The sequence below is a fragment of the Notolabrus celidotus genome, chromosome 7 (genome assembly GCF_009762535.1).
Source record: "Notolabrus celidotus isolate fNotCel1 chromosome 7, fNotCel1.pri, whole genome shotgun sequence".
Taxonomy (NCBI): Eukaryota; Metazoa; Chordata; class Actinopteri; order Labriformes; family Labridae; genus Notolabrus; species Notolabrus celidotus.
In genome coordinates, this window is record NC_048278.1 from 21,548,105 (window position 1) to 21,567,178 (window position 19,074).

The 19,074-nt window shown below is 42.0% G+C and overlaps 1 protein-coding gene across 1 annotated transcript; it reads left to right on the plus strand.

Moving 5' to 3' along the window:
• Positions 1-5,488: 5,488 nt before the first annotated feature.
• On the plus strand, positions 5,489-18,452 carry LOC117815331 (5-hydroxytryptamine receptor 4). Its single transcript, XM_034686983.1, has 4 exons — positions 5,489-5,513; positions 6,220-6,343; positions 11,023-11,121; positions 16,303-18,452. The coding sequence occupies exons 3-4, from the start codon at positions 11,075-11,077 to the stop codon at positions 17,390-17,392; spliced, it is 1,137 nt and encodes a 378-aa protein (XP_034542874.1). The 5' UTR covers positions 5,489-5,513; positions 6,220-6,343; positions 11,023-11,074; the 3' UTR covers positions 17,393-18,452.
• The last annotated feature ends 622 nt before the right edge of the window (positions 18,453-19,074 follow it).

The window sequence follows — 19,074 nt, forward strand, 5'->3', positions numbered from 1 at the left end:
CATTTATTACAGAAAAGTTATATAATAAAAAAAAAACATTTTTTATCAATTAAACAATGAAAAGCTGATTCTGAGTGACAGAAATATTGAGAGAATTATCAAAAAGTTTAAGAATTACAATGTTTTGTCTTTATCTTTCAACATTTTACAACTTTTACTTATGACTGTCATAGGATGCAATTAGAGTGACAAAGTTTGGAAACAGAACTCTGAAGATAAATCCCTTTGGGTCTCCTTGAAGTGATTTTTTTCTAATCAAATTCAAGGGTTGGGAGATTTTGACATAACATTGTTCACAGATTCAAAGGAAATTTTGGGAATTTGTGGTTCTGGGATTTGATTTATGAATGTGTGCATACTTGACAGTTTACTAGACAGAGCCTTGAAAATGCACTCCATGCATTTCACAGTGCCATTGTTAAAAGTGCCCTTGGTATTTAATCATAAAACCCAACCAAGTGAAAGGAAACATGTCGATTTGTCAAATAGAAGTTAATACTGTGGGGACGTGGAGCCTCTTTTTCAGCAGTAAGATGTGGTGAGTGTATACTACCATTTTTGTTGGAAAAATGACAAAGCTATTTGGTGAGGGAGTTTAAGCCCATATGTTAAGTTTACAAAGAAATCAAGACCCACTGAAAATTACCCTGCAAAACTTTTAAGGTAATGCTACAACTGTTATCTGTGTTGTTATTTTCAAAGGCAAAAAGTAACTAGATGTCACTATTAAACAATTTTTTACTCTTGGCTATGAACATCTTCTGCACATTATGTTCTTGATAATACAAGAATGGAGGTGTCAGTAGTTGGTTGCTCAGTATGTACATCGACAGTTTATTCAAGTCTCCCACTGAAAGTGCAGGTCCAACAAACTTCAGTCAAAATAAGACAGAAGTCTTAAAAGTCATCGAATCTAAAAAAGTCACCTTGCTTGCAATAGTAAATAGAACTGACCACAAGGATGCACAATACCTGAATAATCATACAGGACCCCAGAAACATACTCCTGAGGACTCTTTATGTTCATTGGTTGACTTTAAATTCGTTTGATTCAAATTTATGTTGACCTTATAATCATTTACTTTATACTTTTACTGTACTATAGGAGTGGATAATCTGTCATGCTAACGCTACATGAAGTGAAGTTGGAGTTTAGTTTAGTTTCATTTAGTTTAGTTTAAATGATATGTTTATTTTACAAGGGACATGTACAACATTTACATCTGTAGTCCTAAAGATCATATGACCTAAAAGCATGTATTGCAATACAAACTATTTTGTTTTGTATTTGTATTAGCAAATATAATAAGTTCAGTTAAAATTCAACAAATTGTTCAGTTCTCCAAAACGTAAAGCTTTCTAGATGGGCTGAGATGAGAGGAGGATAAGGGACATGCAGGCTTTATCACTGCTTAAGTAGTGAAAGAGCTTCCAAATGCTGCTGCATCTTTGAGTTTTGGTATCTAAATATACTTTTTCTTGAGAGGTTATCACTTTGAACAAATTCCTCCTTTACTTCTTCGTCTTTTAATGAGTTCAAAGTTTAAATCAAAAACAGCAACCTGCCACTGGTGGTGCTGTAGGAAAAGCCATAAATCCATAAGATACACCTTTAGGCAACCATGAATGTGTAAAGAAAAAAAATACCTTCAACTAATGCACATGCAATGGCAGTGACACACCAGAGGAGGGGTGTATTGTGTGTGTATTTGAGTGTTGGTTTCATCTCTCAAATGTTTTGTGGCTTCTGTTAGGCAGGGCAACACCTCTTTCAAATCACCTACAGCCATGACTATGACTCAGTGTTGGTAACTGGCAGTTGGCAAACCAGCTAAGAGGTGCTTTCTTACTGATCAACCGGCTGTGTTAAATACTTGTTTCTGATTGGTCGAAACCCCCTTGACAAATGTTATTAATTATAAATAGCAAGAGCCATGCCGGGTACAGCCAGACCACACGTCATCTACAATCAATCTGTGGAAAGGAGTTCTGGCATATTTCACTTCAGTTTGTTGACACTGAGGCAAACACATAGTTTTTTGGTGGCAAATTGGTAAACATTGTGGCAAAAAACTTCAGTCTCTGTTATCATACTAAATCTGAAGGCTAAACAACATGAAGGATGTTTTAATATTTTATCCTGTCCTGCAATCCAGGAAATGGCAGCAAAGCTGATGAGTGCATGTATAATCATCGTGTTAGTAGAGATAACAATGTTAAAATGTTTTACTTTTGCCATATCAGTCTGTCAACTGCTAATTTCTAAGAAGAGGACAAAAGTTAACTTAAATATTGCAACAGAAGTCCTGGGTCTATCTTTACCTTCAATAGAAACAGAAATAGCAATAGTTTGATGTGAATTACAACAACTAAGTGAGCTAACTATTGACCATGACTTGACAGTGAATTGAAATGCTCAGTTTAATGTTAATTCAACCTACTCATAGGCAAATACCAATAAGTTACCAACCGTGGAATCAAAGGAACTATTTTTCCAGCTGTATTCTAAAATAATTTTAGATCAATAAAATAATTTTTAAATAAATACATTTTGTGTCAACTAGCTGAAAGCAGTAGTTGGTAGCCAGGTAATAAGCAGGGTAATGTAAAGTGAGCTGATGATCATATGAATAGGAATCCCTTCAGGGTGAGACAAGACTCCTCCACTTCGGGGTAGGGTCCTGCTCTAATTAAAATAATAGTAGATTTAGGGCGGGTATTATACTTTGTGCACAGTGAGGAAAATAATGAACTTTTTAATGATCATGTGGAGTTATAGAACCTTCGGTGTAATAATTAAATGGGTGTTCATATTAGACATATCGCTTTATTTGCCCCTGCAACAAAACCTTGGAATCAACATCTGCTCACTTCAGAAACAAAAGAACAGATGCGCAGCCAAGCTACTCCCTTCTGTATGATACACTTGCATTACACATATGAATGACTGGGCTGAAAAAATACTTGTAACTGAGCCAATGGGTCTTTTATTTCATCCTTCATTAAAAATCCCCCATGTTTAATTAGAACACATCCGCCACACTTGAGGTACGTCTGTCATTGGCTGAGGCCCAGGGTATTCAAGCTCAGATGTTTGGCTTTGCTCTACTGCTTGTTGAAATGCATGAAAGGGATGAACGGAGCTGTTTCAGGGGGTGTACAAAAGGAAAATGTTGTCAAAGTCAATGTTCTGTGTTTTATTCTACATATTTTTTTTAATTAATGTGTTGTTGGTAGACTTCTCTTTTTATCTTAATTTTTAAAGTTTTTTTTTTCTCCAACCATTAATCAAATTTACCACACAAAATAAAATGCAACACAAACACCCTTTTTTGCATTTTATTTATGTTACAGACAAGCACCTAGATGACCCCAATCAGAGGTTGTTTTTTTCCACTCATAGCTGTCTGAATCAAAGTCTGTAGCTTTACAGCGGTTGGTTTATGTGGCCTTGGTTATTTCTTAAACTATCTACAATGTGAACGAGCCTAAAATTTGAATTAAAAAAAGCAAACTGCTCCTGGTGGTGCAACAGGAAAAGCCATATATTTGTAAAATACACCTGTAGGGAGCCATGAATGTGTAAGAACTAAAGAAAATGATCTTTGTATACATTTTTCTTGGATCTTTTCTTTCTTAATTAACTTATTTTTTCATTTTATTTTCTACTTTTATTTAACACTTTCTGTGCATTATTAAAAGGAACCCCGGCAGCCAAAACGTATTTTACTATATGATCAATGTTGGTATCAGCTATATAAAAATGATAATAAAATCTCTCAGAATATCTTAGTTTGTATAAAACTGGAAAAAGTATTTTCACTTGTAGGCCGCCATTGTTCTTTGCATCGCAATGATGTTTGGGTAGTGACGTCATTTGGTTGCAACCAGTTGCAACAGACTGTTTTCTTCATGCGTGTCAGCTGAAGCATGTGATTCCTGGGTGCTGTGTGAAGGCTCTGATGAACTTATGTTATATTTCGGATCACACTGTCTGTACAGTGCCTGACTGCCCTCGCTGCAAAGTCATCATCTGAGAGGAAAAGATCCAGAGACTGACTGTCCTCCTGAAACTGTTTTTTCAGCTCATTTTCACAATTAGTAGCATAAACGTGGTCTTGAGTAATAAGTTGGTGCGCATCAGCTGGCCACTGTACCGCTGAATCAGATGTGTGTTTTTCCATCTGAGTTGCAACATCACTCTTATTTGGAGAACAATGTACACTTACGGACTGCTGTGTTGACTGATCGGGGGACTCGTCGTCAGCTTCCTCTGTGATCGTGGTAGTGGTCGTGGTCGTGATCGTGCCCGATGGTTCGCCGTCAGAGGCTACATCTGCAAGTGCGGGATGTTGACATCGCCGCAGGAGCACATCCAGCGTCTCCTGCCTATGGCGTTTCCTCGAGTGGACTTCACTCTTTTCCCGTCAACGTTTTGTCTGTTTATGAACGAAAACTGACAGCATAGCATTTGGCTTCAGTCTCCATTAATAACTAGTAGCACCTGTGAGCTCTTTCACCAGCGTGTGTCGACTAAATGCATCAAATGCATCTGGAGTGAAGGGCGGGAACATAGCCGCGGGTCCTTCTGAAGTTATGTACATCCAAAAGCAATTTCCAACTCCTTTCTTCTCTTTTTGTCTCTTGGAAAGCTGTGTAGACTTACATCAGTCCCCTTGTTTCCCTTCGACCGGAAATTACACCCAAACGCAGCACAGTGTGGCATTATTATGGTTTTCGCGTTCCAGAAGGCCAGCGAGTAAACACGGCGAAAACCAGAGGCTCGGCAAGACGCAACCATTACACGTCATCAACCCAGCTTGCATTACACTAGTAAAACAATGGCTGCGCCCGTAGGTTAGAATATGTGTTATAAATTTCGCTCTTTAAAGAAATAACAATTCTTCATGTCTATTTAACAAAGCATTCTAGTATGAGACAAACATTAAAGCAGATTTATGCCTATTAGTCCCCACAGTTGGGGTTCCTTTTAACTGTTTCATAACAATGAACCCATGTCTTTAACTGTCTTGTGATAAGTGCCATTGTTCCTCAGAGACAGAAAACTGATATGGTAGGAATTTAAGGACATATGCCAAGTACCCACCCAAGTCACAGATTACAGGCCGCAAGTCAATGGGATGGCTGGACATCATGGAGGCTCCATGCTGATATTTTCCGAGGTTGACACACTTAAAAGTTGAAAGAGGGAGACAGTGAAGTCAGCTGTTTAATTCTATAAAAACTTGAAATCATGAGTAATTGTGTACGCCTACTACAATATAACCATTGTGAGTAGTAGAGTATGATGTACATTTTTTCTGGCCTTCATGGCACTTTAGATGTCCCCATATTCTATTTTTAAATTATTGCCTTTTCTGACAATGGCAGGTCTTCACTATTAATCACAGTCTTGCTCTGTGGTGTGGGTGGTAGATTTGCTGCTGGATGTTGAGCTGCGCAGCAGTTTGCGCTGTTGTGGTTGCCAGGTCTGTAGGGAGCAGCTGCTGATGGTCTGTGTCAGGTTGTTGTCCTGCAACACTGTTTTTTCAATGCAGAGCACGTTCTAGGCACAATGTTTGTAAAACACCTGACTAAGCTTGCTACTAAAATGAGCCAGCTTGGATTCTACTAATTAATTAATTGTAGTAGTATGCTAATGTAACCATAGTTTGATATGTTGCTCCTTTGTGGTTAAGTCCCTGGCTGTCTAGGACACGTTATCTTATGTATTGGCACACTTTTCATCCAGAAAAAAGGCTACACGTTGAAGACCTTTAAACTGTTCTTAGTCCACTATCCCTCTCTGGTGATGAAATGTCATCCTATGGCCCAATAAGGAGTTGGGTACATAAACAATAACCCATGTAATGTGAAATGTTATCAGATTATTTTCTGTTTGGAGAATTATTTAAATAAGTGGAAAAAAAAAACTAACAGCTATGAGCAAATCTCTTACCTACCTTTGAGGGGGAAACCTTTCAGTCGTTTACAGTCCGACTGGGGATGGTTGGTTGAGAGTATACCTTAATGATTAAAATGTTGAATGCACTTTCTGAATAAGCAAGTGTCACTTTACAGAAAGGAGTACCAAGCTATAGTCAGTCAAATCTAAGCTATTGGATTCAGGAATTGTATGACAGCCAGGGTTCACCTGTTTCGCTCCCCACACGGTCTGACTTCCTTCATGCAGCCAAAGTCAGCTCTGGTTCTGTACAGGTTGGAAAGATAGTGAGCTTCGTTGCCACTGAAATTTCACAACACAAAATGAAATGATAGCGGTATGTGACGTTATCAAGAGATGACATTGTTTACCTGCGCTGCACTGCTTTTTACCTCAATGGTAAGTTGTTTTAACATTTTAATCACAACAGTTAATATATTTTAGGTATCCGCAGAAGAATTTGTGAAACTGTGTTTTCACAAATTTGTAAGTAAACATACTCACAACGACTTTCTTACCAGGGGAAATTACGTCACTTATTCAATTGTTTCGGATATATTAACATTTTGGACATTTAAAAGTAGCCTATTTTATGGATATCGATCAATCTTCATTTCAGATATTATACTTATTTAAAAAACAACAACTAGGCCACCATTCAAATTTTAGATGTCTGAAATGGGAGATTTTTCCTTGGATGAATTCTTTTGCAGATATCTTTTGTGTTTATTGTGAAAAGTATAGTATTGTGGTGAGCTCAGCCGAAGTAAAGAGGCAGTGAGACAGTATTTGTAGATTTAAATCACACCTGTGGCCCATACACCGCTCGCCTCCAGGTGGTGCTGTTTATTGACTCAAACTCAACAGACAGAAGTCAATGGGAAGTATAGAAACACTCACACTCTGAGTCATGGTGCAACACAACAAACGCTTTCCCAGCAGCCCTTGCTCCCCAGCACTCTATAACATAAACCATGTAATCAATTAGAAGCGCTTAAACTGCAAGCTCCTAAAAATGACAGACAGAATACTCCCACAGGACCCCACGGCCGTTACATAGCTCCCACCAGAGGGGTCAGTCGTCCCCAACAACCCCATCTCCCAACAAATAGTCCCGCAGGTGACCTGGCTGACGCCGCCGGCAGACAGGCCGCCTCACGTCCACAGGAGAGGCAACGGGGGAGAGTCATTCTGGCTTTTAGGCGGCGCACCGGTATCATCCTCCGACTGAGAGGCCCCAGGGACATTGGGGCGGTATGGCGCCAGCCGGTCACGATGCAGAACCACCTAACGTCCTTTGTTTGGCATCCGCACCCGATAGACCACATCAGACAGCTTGTCCAGAACCTCACCGGGCCCTTTCCAGTGGCTGCAGAGCCTGGGGCAGACCCCCCTTTTTCGACTAGGACAGTAGACCCAGACCTTGTCCCCGGGCATGAAAGGCTGCCCCTGGCACCGAGTGTCGTAGGCCCTCTTCTGTCGCACTCCAGAGTTGACTTGTGCCTGGCGGGTGTAGTGGACCACTCAAAGAAGCTCTTTCAGCTTACAGAAGTAATCAACCTTGCTCCTCCCGGCAACCTCAGGCTCAGGCGGGGCCCCAAACACCAAGTCAACTGGTGTCCGTAGCTCCCGCCCAAACATGAGAGCAGCAGGCGGGCAGTGGCTAGACTCCTGGACAGCCGTGCGATAGGACCATAGAACAAAGGGCAGATGGCGGTCCCAGTCCCGCTGATGCTGGCTGGTGAGACTGGCAAGCTGGGTGGCAAGGGTGCGGTTGAAGCGCTCCACCAGTCCGTCGCTCTGAGGGTGGAGTGGAGTGGTCCTGGTCTTGCTAACTCCCAATCGCCGACACACCTCTGCGAAGACCTAGGACTCAAAGTTACGGCCCTGGTCACTGTGTAACTCAGCTGGGACCCCGAAGCGGGCGAACATCTCTTCCACCAACCGCTCCACCTTCGTAATGGCACTCTGGTCAGGCACCGCATATGCCTCGCACCACTTAGTGAAATAATCCATAGCCACAAGGACATAGCGGTTACCAGAGTCAGTGACAGGAAAAGGGCCCAGGATGTCCACCCCGATGCGTTCCATTGGGGCTCCCACCAGGTACTGCTGCAGTGGGGCTCGTGAGCAATGAGTAGGCCCCTTCTGGGCTGTGCAGGTGTCGCAGCAATGCACGTGCAACTCCACATCTTGTCGGCAGCCAGGCCAGTAGAACCGAACCCTGAGACGGTGGAGTGTCTTTGCATTCCCATAGTGTCCCGCCCCCACCAAGCCATGAACACTGCAGAACTTGGGGACGGAGCCCCCTGGGAACCAAGAGTTGCAGGATGTTGTGCCCCCGGTTGGGAGCCTGCCATCTCCGATAGGCCAGTCCATCACGGAGCTCGAAGTTGCCCCACTGCGAGTAGTAGGCCTTTACCTCAGGCCCCAGCGATGACACGACTGTCCACTCCGGGCGCTGTCCCGTCTCCAGCCAGCTCCTCACCAGTGCGAGCGTTGTGTCGGCCTCCTGCTGCTGCTGAAGCTGCTGGGCGGTCAGTGGAAGCAGCTCCTTTGTTTGACTGTTCAACTGGGCTGCGGCCACCATCAGTGTCCCTGTCTCCCGCTCCTCCTGTCGACGGCAGTAACGACACTCCATCGCTGCACATGGGCGCCTGGAAAGCGCGTCAGCGTTACTGTGGTGCCGCCCGGACGGTGCTCGATGTCAAAGTCGTATCCTTGAAGGGCCTGCAGCCACCGTGCGACTTGTCCTTCTGGGTTCTTAAAGTTCAGGAGCCAGGCAAGGGAAGCATGATAAGTGCGGATCAGTAAGTGGCTGCAAAGCAGGTACGGCCGGAAGTGCCGCAGTGCCAGAACCACAGCCAGCAGTTCACGTCGAGTGACACAGTAGTTATTTTCTGCTCGGTTCAGGGCACGACTGAAGTAGGCCAGCCCGCTCACCCTCTTTTCCCTTCTGTGAGAGGACGGCCCCGATCCCAACGTTACTGGCATCGGTGTCCACGATGGAGGGCTGCTGAGGATCGGGGTAAGCCAACACCGGGCCATGGTGAGGATTGCTTGGAGCTCGGAAAAGGCTGCGGCACAGGTGTCGTTCCAGTGGAAAGGTTGGCCCTTGTTGGTCAGACGGTGAAGTGGGCTGGTGATGGTGGCAAAGTTGCGGACGAAGCGACGATAGTACGAGGCCAGGCCAAGAAAGCTGCGCAGCTCCCTGACATTTGCAGGTGTTGACCACTCTCTGACAGAAACCACCTTCGTTGGGTCAGTAGCCACACCCTCAGCACTGACCACATGGCCCAGAGATGTGGTCTCCCTGGACAACAGACGACACTTGGTAGGGTTTAGTCTCAGTCCGGCTTGGCGTATGGCAGTGAAGACTTCGACCAGGTTATTTAGGGCTCTGCTGAAATCGTCAACGTGCACCAGAAGGTCGTCGAGGTACACAACACAGCGACTTTGGGGTATGTCTGCCAGAACCCTCTCCATCAGCCTTTCAAAGGTGGCTGGTGCATGACGCGGAACTGCCACAGCCCCTGCCCGATTGCGAAGGCGGTCTTTGGTCTTGCTTCAGGTGCCAGTTCTACCTGCCAGTAGCCACTGCGCAGATCAAGAGAGCTGAACCAACAGGATCCTGCGATGTAGTCCAGGGCATCGTCAATGCAAGGGAGCAGGTAGGAGTCCTTTTTGGTGACAGCATTAAGGCGACGATAATCCACACAGAAGCGCCAGCGACTATCCTTCCTCCTCACCAAGACCGCTGGTGCCGCCCACGGGCTGTTGGAGGGCTCAATCACACCGGCAGCAGCCATCTCCCGGATTAGTTCCTCCGCTGCCTGCCGCTTCGAGGGCGCCATCCGATGGGGACGCAGCCGGATGGGTTGTGCCGAGCCGGTCTCGATTGAATGCTGTACCAGTCCAGTCTGCGTGCAATCTTTATCCCCAGCAAAGATGTCGGCAAAGTCGCTGAGAATGTTTTTCAGCTGCTGCTGTTGGTGGGAGTCAAGGCCATCACTGCTGCGTTACCATAAGTCCTTAGGTTGCCATCTGGGCGAGTAGCCACTCTGTCATCCCGAAAAAGCTGGTCCAATTCTCGGGTTGTTTGCTCAATGGCTCTCTCCAGGTCTGCAATGTCTCTCTCCATTACTCTTTATCAGTAGCTTTACAAATCCCACTTCTGACACCAATGTGGCGAGCTCAGCCGAAGTAAAGAGGCAGTGAGACAGTATTTGCAGATTTAAATCACACCTGTGGCCCATACACTGCTCGCCTTCAGGTGGTGCTGTTTATTGACTCAAACTCAACAGACAGAAGTCAATGGGAAGCATAGAAACACTCACACTCTGAGTCATGGTGCAACACAACAAACATTTTCCCAGCAGCCCTTGCTCCCCAGCACTCTATAACATAAACCATGTAATCAATTAGAAGCGCTTAAACTGCAAGCTCCTAAACATGACAGACAGAATACTCCCACAGTCCCCCACGGCCGTTACAGTATGGTAAGAATGTCATCAGGAAAATCTAAAGTGACTGTTTTGGTAGGAAATGTTGAATTACAGTTAGCTATTACATGCTAAAGTGGCTTGCCATCATTCATTTGTCATCATTTGTCTACGCCTGTGACCTGGGAAGCAAAAGCAAAGAATGAACTTCAAAATATAAACAAACATTACATGAACTGATATATAAGCATCTATGGTTTTAATTTTTTCCATGTAATATAAATCTTGTGCTGTACTGCTGAGTTTTATTTTTTCAGCCTGAGCAATCCAGTTAATTGATGCATCAGTCATCTGAATAACAAAGATGTGTTCTCAAATTATATCACTTTCTCTCTTTTAGTGACAGGAACCACAATTGTTTTTGCAAACTTGTGTACATATGTAATCATTTCAAACTTATACAGATACTGACCTGCCCTTATTTAACAGACAACAAAGGATTGACAATGTTATTAGAATAAACAGATTAAAGTACCCTGGAAGTTATATGTGTAGTCCTTTGAATTGACTTGGGGAAGGATTTGACAGCAGTTTGTATTTTGTGCCTGTAATTATTGTAGCATGTATTCATTACAGATCAGTCCCTCCCATTCCTCTTGTCACTGAGTACAAACCTGAGTTGGCAGACATGCTGGATGCTACCAACACGAGGACAGAGGATCATCTGTTTAGCGGGTAAGTTATTATTTAGATAGCTTTCTAGATTTTTATAATAGGAAATTTTAAAAAAAGTGTATTAGTTAGCATAATTCAAAAGACCTCGTTTGGATTATTTTTGCATTTCTAAATAAGCTGTAGTAAGTCACTTCCTATTCAATGTAAGAGTTGCAGTTGCTCATCTTTTTGAGTTAAAATAAAATTACGTACCTGCATCTTTTATGTTTTGAGAATTGTTACATTTTGCAAATTTTATAATAAACATAGACAGCCTAAATGCTTGATAATCTGATTTATCCATTAAAACAAACTTCAAAGGTTTCCATCAACATAGAAACATATTTTTTTAGCTATTCATATCAGTACTATAGGCACAGAACAACATTTTGTTTGAAACCTGACAGGGGGACAATACATCCAGCTTTTGCACTTATGTTGTAGTAATAGTTTTCTGCTGGCAGTGTTAAGAGTTTTGAGGTTTTGTTTCATAGTACTTAAATTTTTAGGAGCACATCATAAAGCTTTTATTAAACTATTTCAATCTTTTCAGAAAAATATACAGACCAGTTTTTAAGCTTTCATTTCAGTGACTTGATGCTGCAATTTCATTTACTTGCTTCAATTAAATATATTTTGATCAACAAGACTGTAGTTGCAAGGCTTCAACCAGAACTACAAAACATGACCACATCATTCTCATCTACTGTCTTATCACCCTGGAATATTTTTTTTATTTTATCGATTACTTTTGGTGTTCACCAAGTCTCCTTTTATCATCTCAGCTCCTTTAGAACCGCAACAGTAAACAATCTGCCAAAGGACAACAGGTCAGCTGAGTCAGTGAATATTTTCGTTTGTTTGGAACATACTTTGATCTGACAGCCTTTCCTGGTTTCACTTAAATTTAAAATTTTTATGTCACTGCAAAATTGTTTTGAAATAATTGATTTTTCCTAATTTTTGCAAATACTGTAGAGATCTATCTTCTTTCAACAGCAGATGACTAAAAGCACTTGTTACATGGATTTTGAAAAGTGCTTTTCAAACAAAGGTCTATTTAGAAATAGACCATGAAAACCTTAATTTTCACACATCATCACTCTCCCAGCAGTGCTGTTCAGTCCCTGAGGTGTTCATTAGATCTTTTTCCAAGACAGCTAGAGCATCTGTTCCCTGTACACACTGCTGTCTTTGGAAATGTCATATTATTTATTTCATAATATCCATGTGTCTTTTACTTTGTGGTGTACTGTTGGGTGTAATGCATAACCAGTAATTCATAAGACCTTAATTAAAGTGATTTGGTATTGTGTGTAACTGGCACACACTTTTGGTAATATAAATACATACAGTGGTGAAAAAATGTTTTCAGACACCCCAAATATTACATTGAGAATCACTCTTAGGTCTTCAAGTGCAATTTCTTTTAGTACAGTCACAGCCAGGTTTATTTATTTTTTGTTCAGTTTTGAACACATTCTCTGTTATTTGTTGACTTTGATACCGACAATGTTGAGAACTGACATTGAAACTGTCAAGAATTTAGCTTTGTTAGTTTTTCAAAATTGTACATAGTACATAGTCCTGCATACAAAAAATAAATCAATTAAATTAAATTAATTATATGATCTCAATATAAAAGCAGCTAACAATCTGATCGTAGAGTTAAAGGTGGAGTAGGAGATCCTGAGAAAGCCGCAGCAGTTAGCTTGATTTTGAAAGCACACAGCCGAACAGAGCCCTCCCCCTCCATTCAGAGCAGCCTGTAGGGAGAGGGGAGGGACACGCCTCCAAACACATGAACGCGCTGTGGCAGACTCCAGCTGGAGGATGACGTCACCATAGCTAGCTGTGGAGCGGCGAGCGATTGACTTTATTTTCATCGGAGAAAAAACACGTCTATCTCCCATGTAAGTAAACCGCTTATATTACCACATAAAAAAATTATGTAATTAGTTAGAATGCACAGCATAGCCTGCATGTTAGCTTTATGTGTGTTTGTTTTTTATCATCTGAAATACAGCTAGAGCAAGTTGTTGCTGCCGGGCTAATAACTCCGGCTAGCCATGTTTATTTTGATTTAGCATGTCATGATGTTTAGTTACTAGACGGCTACAGTGCCTATGTATTTATTAGCGTTCACCATTGTTGACAGTCTTCATTTTCGTGTTGGAACTGCAACATATTGACTGTTTTTTTGTGCTTGTTAGAGCTCTCATGATGACTTCAGATTACGATCCTGAGCCAAGCACCTCAGGTCGGAGAGGACGAGACCGGGGTCGAGTGCAAGGCAGAGCCATACGAGCGAGAGGGAGAACAACGACCGGGGACGAGCTCCAGATCCTGGGGACAGCAACAGAAAGTTCCGCCATGCTGCACTGACAGGTTGTTGTCTGGCAGCATGGAGCACTTGGTGCAGGTCATAGAGGAGTAATACCTTGTTGCTGTATCTGGAAAATCCGTGACCCTTCCACATGGACAGTATAAAGGTTTCAGTGGAGAGTGAATGAAACTATGACATGATTACATACAATACTTGTATGGTGACCCTTTAGTTCCTTTGTATATATTTATCTTCATGTAAAAAAATACTTGAGTGTGCTGTGTATACATTTGTTAAATAAATCTTTAAATTTACACTGGCCTTCTCTCTTCAAATCACAAAATAATTTAAATCCATATCAAGTAACATACAACATTATACACAAATAATTGCAATATCAAAGAGTTGTTTTACATTTACTTTTATTAGAAAATGTATTTATTACAGAAATAAAAATAATGGCTGTTGAAGGTAAACATGTTGGCGTGGATCATCCGGCCTCCTTGTTCTCTTCTTTGGCATCCCCCCAGTTGCTGTCAGCTTTCAGTGCAGGATTGTGCTCTGGAGGTCTGTGATGTACTTGTAGTCTTTATCCACCTTCATTGTGTACAGGCTCCACTTTTTTGACTTCTTGTTAAATATTGTGAAATACCTGACATAGAAGAATCAGAAGTTTAGTCAAAGGTTCTCATTATCTTACAGCACTGTGCATTTGATTTCGATCATAATAACCCTTCCTTCAGCCCCGTATGTAAACAGTTATTTCTTCTAGCCATGCAAGGAGTTGACACCACTATCACTAGTGTGTGCTTAGTGCCTACTGCAGTGTGTATTGTGCACATATGGTACATATACTGTATTTCTTATTGATATCTTCAATATTATCTAATATTTTCAGAGTAAGTGATGTCAAAATGTGCACTCTCCCTCTTTGGAGAGGAAGACTGTGCCCACAGATTATTAATACAATTATTCTGTGTATTTGATTCCTCGTTGAACACTTTTATTCATGCTTTCCTTCACCAAACCAAGCTTTTAGAGAAGCAGCTAACATTCACAGGATTTTTTATCAGCCAAACTTTTTGTCTCTCATCTCTTTAGTCTGTATGGTGTGGTCTCAGATTGCGATTTAGCATGCAGATCACGTGAAGTGAAAGAGAATGGTTTGGATTTTATTTTGTGCGGACATTAAAAAAAAACCTTCTGCGTACTTAAATCAAAGATAGCTCACAATAAAAAAGAGAGCAGTATTTATACCTCCACGCAAGCAGTGGTCAAAGCAACGTTCATGTTCATGGAGTTCTTATCGGGCCTGAAACTCACCGGTCAGAGGGGGACTCCGAACACATGAAACAGCTGGGGTGGAGGCCTCTGCGTCCTGTGTTTTAACGGTGTGGACGTCGATGTTTCCTTCTCGTAGCTATGAAAACACAGGCAAGACGGCATTTAGACTTAGTACAACATCCCATTCATGCTGATAAAGAGCAACCGAAGAGCTACCAGCTAACAGACTGTATACAGGTCTCTATAAAGAGCTAGTAGCTAACAGACTGTGTACAGGTCTCTATAAACAGAGCTACAAGCTAACAGACTGTATACAAGTCTCTATAAACAGAGCTACAAGCTAACAGACTGTGTACAGGTCTCTGTAAACAGAGCTACCAGCTAACAGACTGTATACTGGTCTCTATAAACAGAGCTACAAGCTAACAGACTGTGTATAGGTCTCTATAAACAGAGCTACAAGCCGTTAGCCGGCCGCTAGCATTAGCCGAAATTATCGCTAGCTGTCTCATAGATGAACTATACCATGAACACAAAGACAAATTAAATGACATGATTACCTGTCCAGTAGAAATCAGCAACCATGGCGTCGCTTTAGAGACCCTTCAAATCCTTCAGCCGTCGCAGAAATGCATCCCGAATATTGACTCGTGTTTGTATCTTCATCCAGTGTTTTTAAGTCGTCTCCTTTTCCATCACAGTCTCCCTCTTCTTGCTCTGTTTAGCGGCAGAACTTTAGGGCAGAACTTTAGGGCAGAACTTGAGCTAAATCGTTGGTTACTCTCTCTCTCTGACATGTTTATCAGATGTTCTGCGTTAGTGAACAGCCTGTTGATGACGATCTCAGTCAGGTCACGCGCACTCCTGTAAACAGGAGGTGTGTCTTTCGGCAGGTCACAGGTCATCCGGCCGGTCAGCCAATCATTGCGCTCGGTGGCGAATGAATGATTGGACGGACTTATTGCAGTCTAGCTGCTGACACAGACAACTGAGATTTCTCATCTCTGTTAGATCACTTTGTGTATTACTCCCTATCGATGTATACATCGCTTTTTGCTCGTGATTGAGAGAAATGCATCAAAATAACATGTCCTACTCCACCTTTAATGATAGCTCCACCTCCATTCTGGCTCCTCCAAGCACACAGGTGTAGAATTCTTGGTCAGGAAATATTAAATTGCTTACCTCAATAACCATTGGCTACACCAGAAAAGTTCACTGTTGCTCAGAGAGGCTGTAACGACATCTGAAGATAGCTGATGGCCACAATTGATCTCTTCAAGCTACTCTACCTATCGGTTGATGCTTCAAAATATTTCTGTTTCTTGCTTTGGAAATCAAACACACAAACACAAAGCAATGAGATGTTTGTTCAAAAAAAACAACTAAACTGGGGCATAGCTCAGGGTCAGTTATTCATGTAAAAACATCAATTAATAGTAATATAACAGTGAGCCCTAATTTGGGTCTTAACCAAACCAAAATCTGGATAGTTTGTCCTCTTACTTTGGAAAAGTGTGAGCAAGCTTTGAATGCTGTTCTAAAATTGATCAAAACTCCCATTCCTTACATCTGTGTCTGTGTTTTTTCAGGTTTGAGAGGACCATGGATAACGTCAGCTGGGGATTGATTGTAGATGCCAACACGTCTCTTCAGAATGAACTTCCCTCTTGTAATACACTGAGGAACCAGGCTTCTCGAGTTTTCCTGTATGCCTTCCTCTCTGTTGGCATTGTCTGCACTGTGGTGGGCAATTTCCTGGTGGTCTTGTCCATTGCCTACTTCAAGCAGCTACAGTCGCCGACCAACACCTTCGTTATGTCCCTTGCTGTGGCTGATTGCCTGGTTGGACTGGTGGTGATGCCGTATAGTATGATTCGGACTGTGGAGGGATGTTGGTACTTTGGCATCTTTTTCTGTGGGCTTCACTCAAGCCTGGATGTCATGCTCTGCACAGCCTCCATATTTCATCTCAGCTGCATTGCCTTCGACCGCTACTACGCTGTCTGTAACCCGCTTGTCTACTCTTTAAAGATGTCCCCCAGTCGGGTAGCTTTCCTTATTGTTGTGTGTTGGGCTGTTCCCATGCTTATTTCCTTTTGCCCCATAATGCTGAATCTCCATATTGCTGGTGTTAACATCCTTCTCCCTGAAGATGTATGCGTGTTCTTGGTCAATCGCATTTACGCTGTCATGGCTTCTTTGGTGGCCTTCTACTTGCCAATGGCTATCATGCTAATAGCCTACTGGAAGATCTTCAAAGCTGCCAAACGACAGGCCATGCAGATCACCGCCATGGAAAGCCAGATGGCTTCTGGAGTGGGCAAAGACTCGAGTAAGAAACAAAGGCACCGTAACACTATGAGGAGGGAAAGGAAGGCAGCAAAAACTTTGGGTATCATCATGGGGGTGTTCCTTCTCTTCTGGATGCCCTTCTTTACAGTTAACATTGTAGACCCCTTCATTGACTACAGCACAGAAGTGGTCGTTTGGGACATATTCTTGTGGCTGGGATATATCAACTCATCTTTAAATCCCTTCCTGTACGGCTTCTTCAATCGTTCCTTTCGTAGGGCATTCCTAATGTTCATAGGCTGCAGGGTGTGCCTGCCTGGGTCCTCACCTGGGATGGAGCTATCACATACTCGGAAAGAGGCAAATGACAGAGCAGAGAAACGATAAAATAAGGATTGTATCTGTATTTTTGAGTAGGCACGGGATGGTTAAGTAATGTCGTAAGGTCGGAGGTTTGGAATATATGTAAGGCAAGTCCCTGGAAGAAGCCACATTAAAGGTGAACAGAAGAAAATGAAGGTACATACCTTATAGTCACTTTCAGTTCTGCTCTTTCTTAAGACGTTGACTCAGAAGCAAAACTAAAGTCAACAGTCACAATTTACGTAGAATTTTGGAGCAGTCACCTATAGTCTGGCTGTATCAACCAAGCAAGGGGTGGACATAATAGCTGCAATGCATTTGGAGCTTCAGTTATTGTTTGCCATTTTCATTTTGACTATTTCAAAAGCATATCTCCACTACATTTCTGAAACAAAAATAACTCATGTTTTGTAGAGGAATGAGCAACAAGTGAGGGAGCACTTCAAAGACAGCAGTGGTTTCAGATGACTGTGGGAAAATGCAGACATCCTAATGAACTCTCAGATAAAAGCAAAGTTACACACGTTTTAAGGTAAGAGTGTCAAATTACATGAAAGGCGAGGCATATATTTAATTGTTCCTGCCAGTGCCACATGTGTATAATAATAAAAGCAGCCTTAAACACAGATAAAGTGTGCATAAACATTTCATAACTTGAAACTTATCTTACACAAACTCTAAATTAGAACCTCTATTTTTAATCACCTTGGTCTTTCCTCAAATTTTGTAGAAAATTGTTCAAAACTTAAAGGTCCTCTGGGGAACTTTGTGTTTGTGTTGATTTTGGCGCCCCCTCTGGACAAAATGATACATCTTACATGTTTGCTTATTTTGTCCAACACATGAGTAGGTGGTGTTTTCTAACAAGAAAAAAATCTGGTCTGGCTTTAACAATGAAATGTATTTCTCGTGAAAATTTGTGGTGGAAAAAGTAAAGACATGTTTTTTTCTCAGCATGCTATAAATTGTCTCGGCTGAAGCCTACCTCCTCGCAGTGTCTTTGGGCATTAAACATTACAGTATAGAAATGTGTGTCTTTTTATTCTTGTCAATCTTGTTGTCAATGGTCTCATTTGTAGGTCATTGTGAGGCATCACTTTTAACTTCTATCTGTCTCAAATCCAATCAAAAATTCCCCACAGGGGCTTTAATATCAAATAAAACTAAACTTGTGCTGGTGACTTTATAGTTTTGCTTTATTTAGTGCAGTTTGGCCTTAGAGCTGAATACATTTTCATAGTTGAATGGTATTAATAACTATTCATATTTTAAAACCTGTCATTTCTCATCCATTCCATATACATTGCTTAAACAACCTCCAAAAATCTGATTCATAGTGGTAAATCAGTCAGCCAACATAACCCCAGGCTATCTAAGAGCAGGCCAAGGGTTGTGTTTCCATGGTTACATACAAATCATAAGTACAACGAGAAAAAATATGACTCAATTTAGGGTTTAACATTGCTGTGCAGTGTGCAAAGAGATTAGAGAGAAGAGCCCTGGAAACTCATTATATATTTTCTCATATTCCTCCACTCTTGAAACTCTCATGCACTTTCGTAACTAATCCTACAAGAGACAGAGAAAGGCAGTACCCATGGCGCATAGCAAAATGGTCTTGCCCAAGATAGTACAGGTATGGACATTAATCTGCAGTCTCTCCATAAGCTCTAAGACATGGTCAAACGCAGCTAAGCGAGCTACAG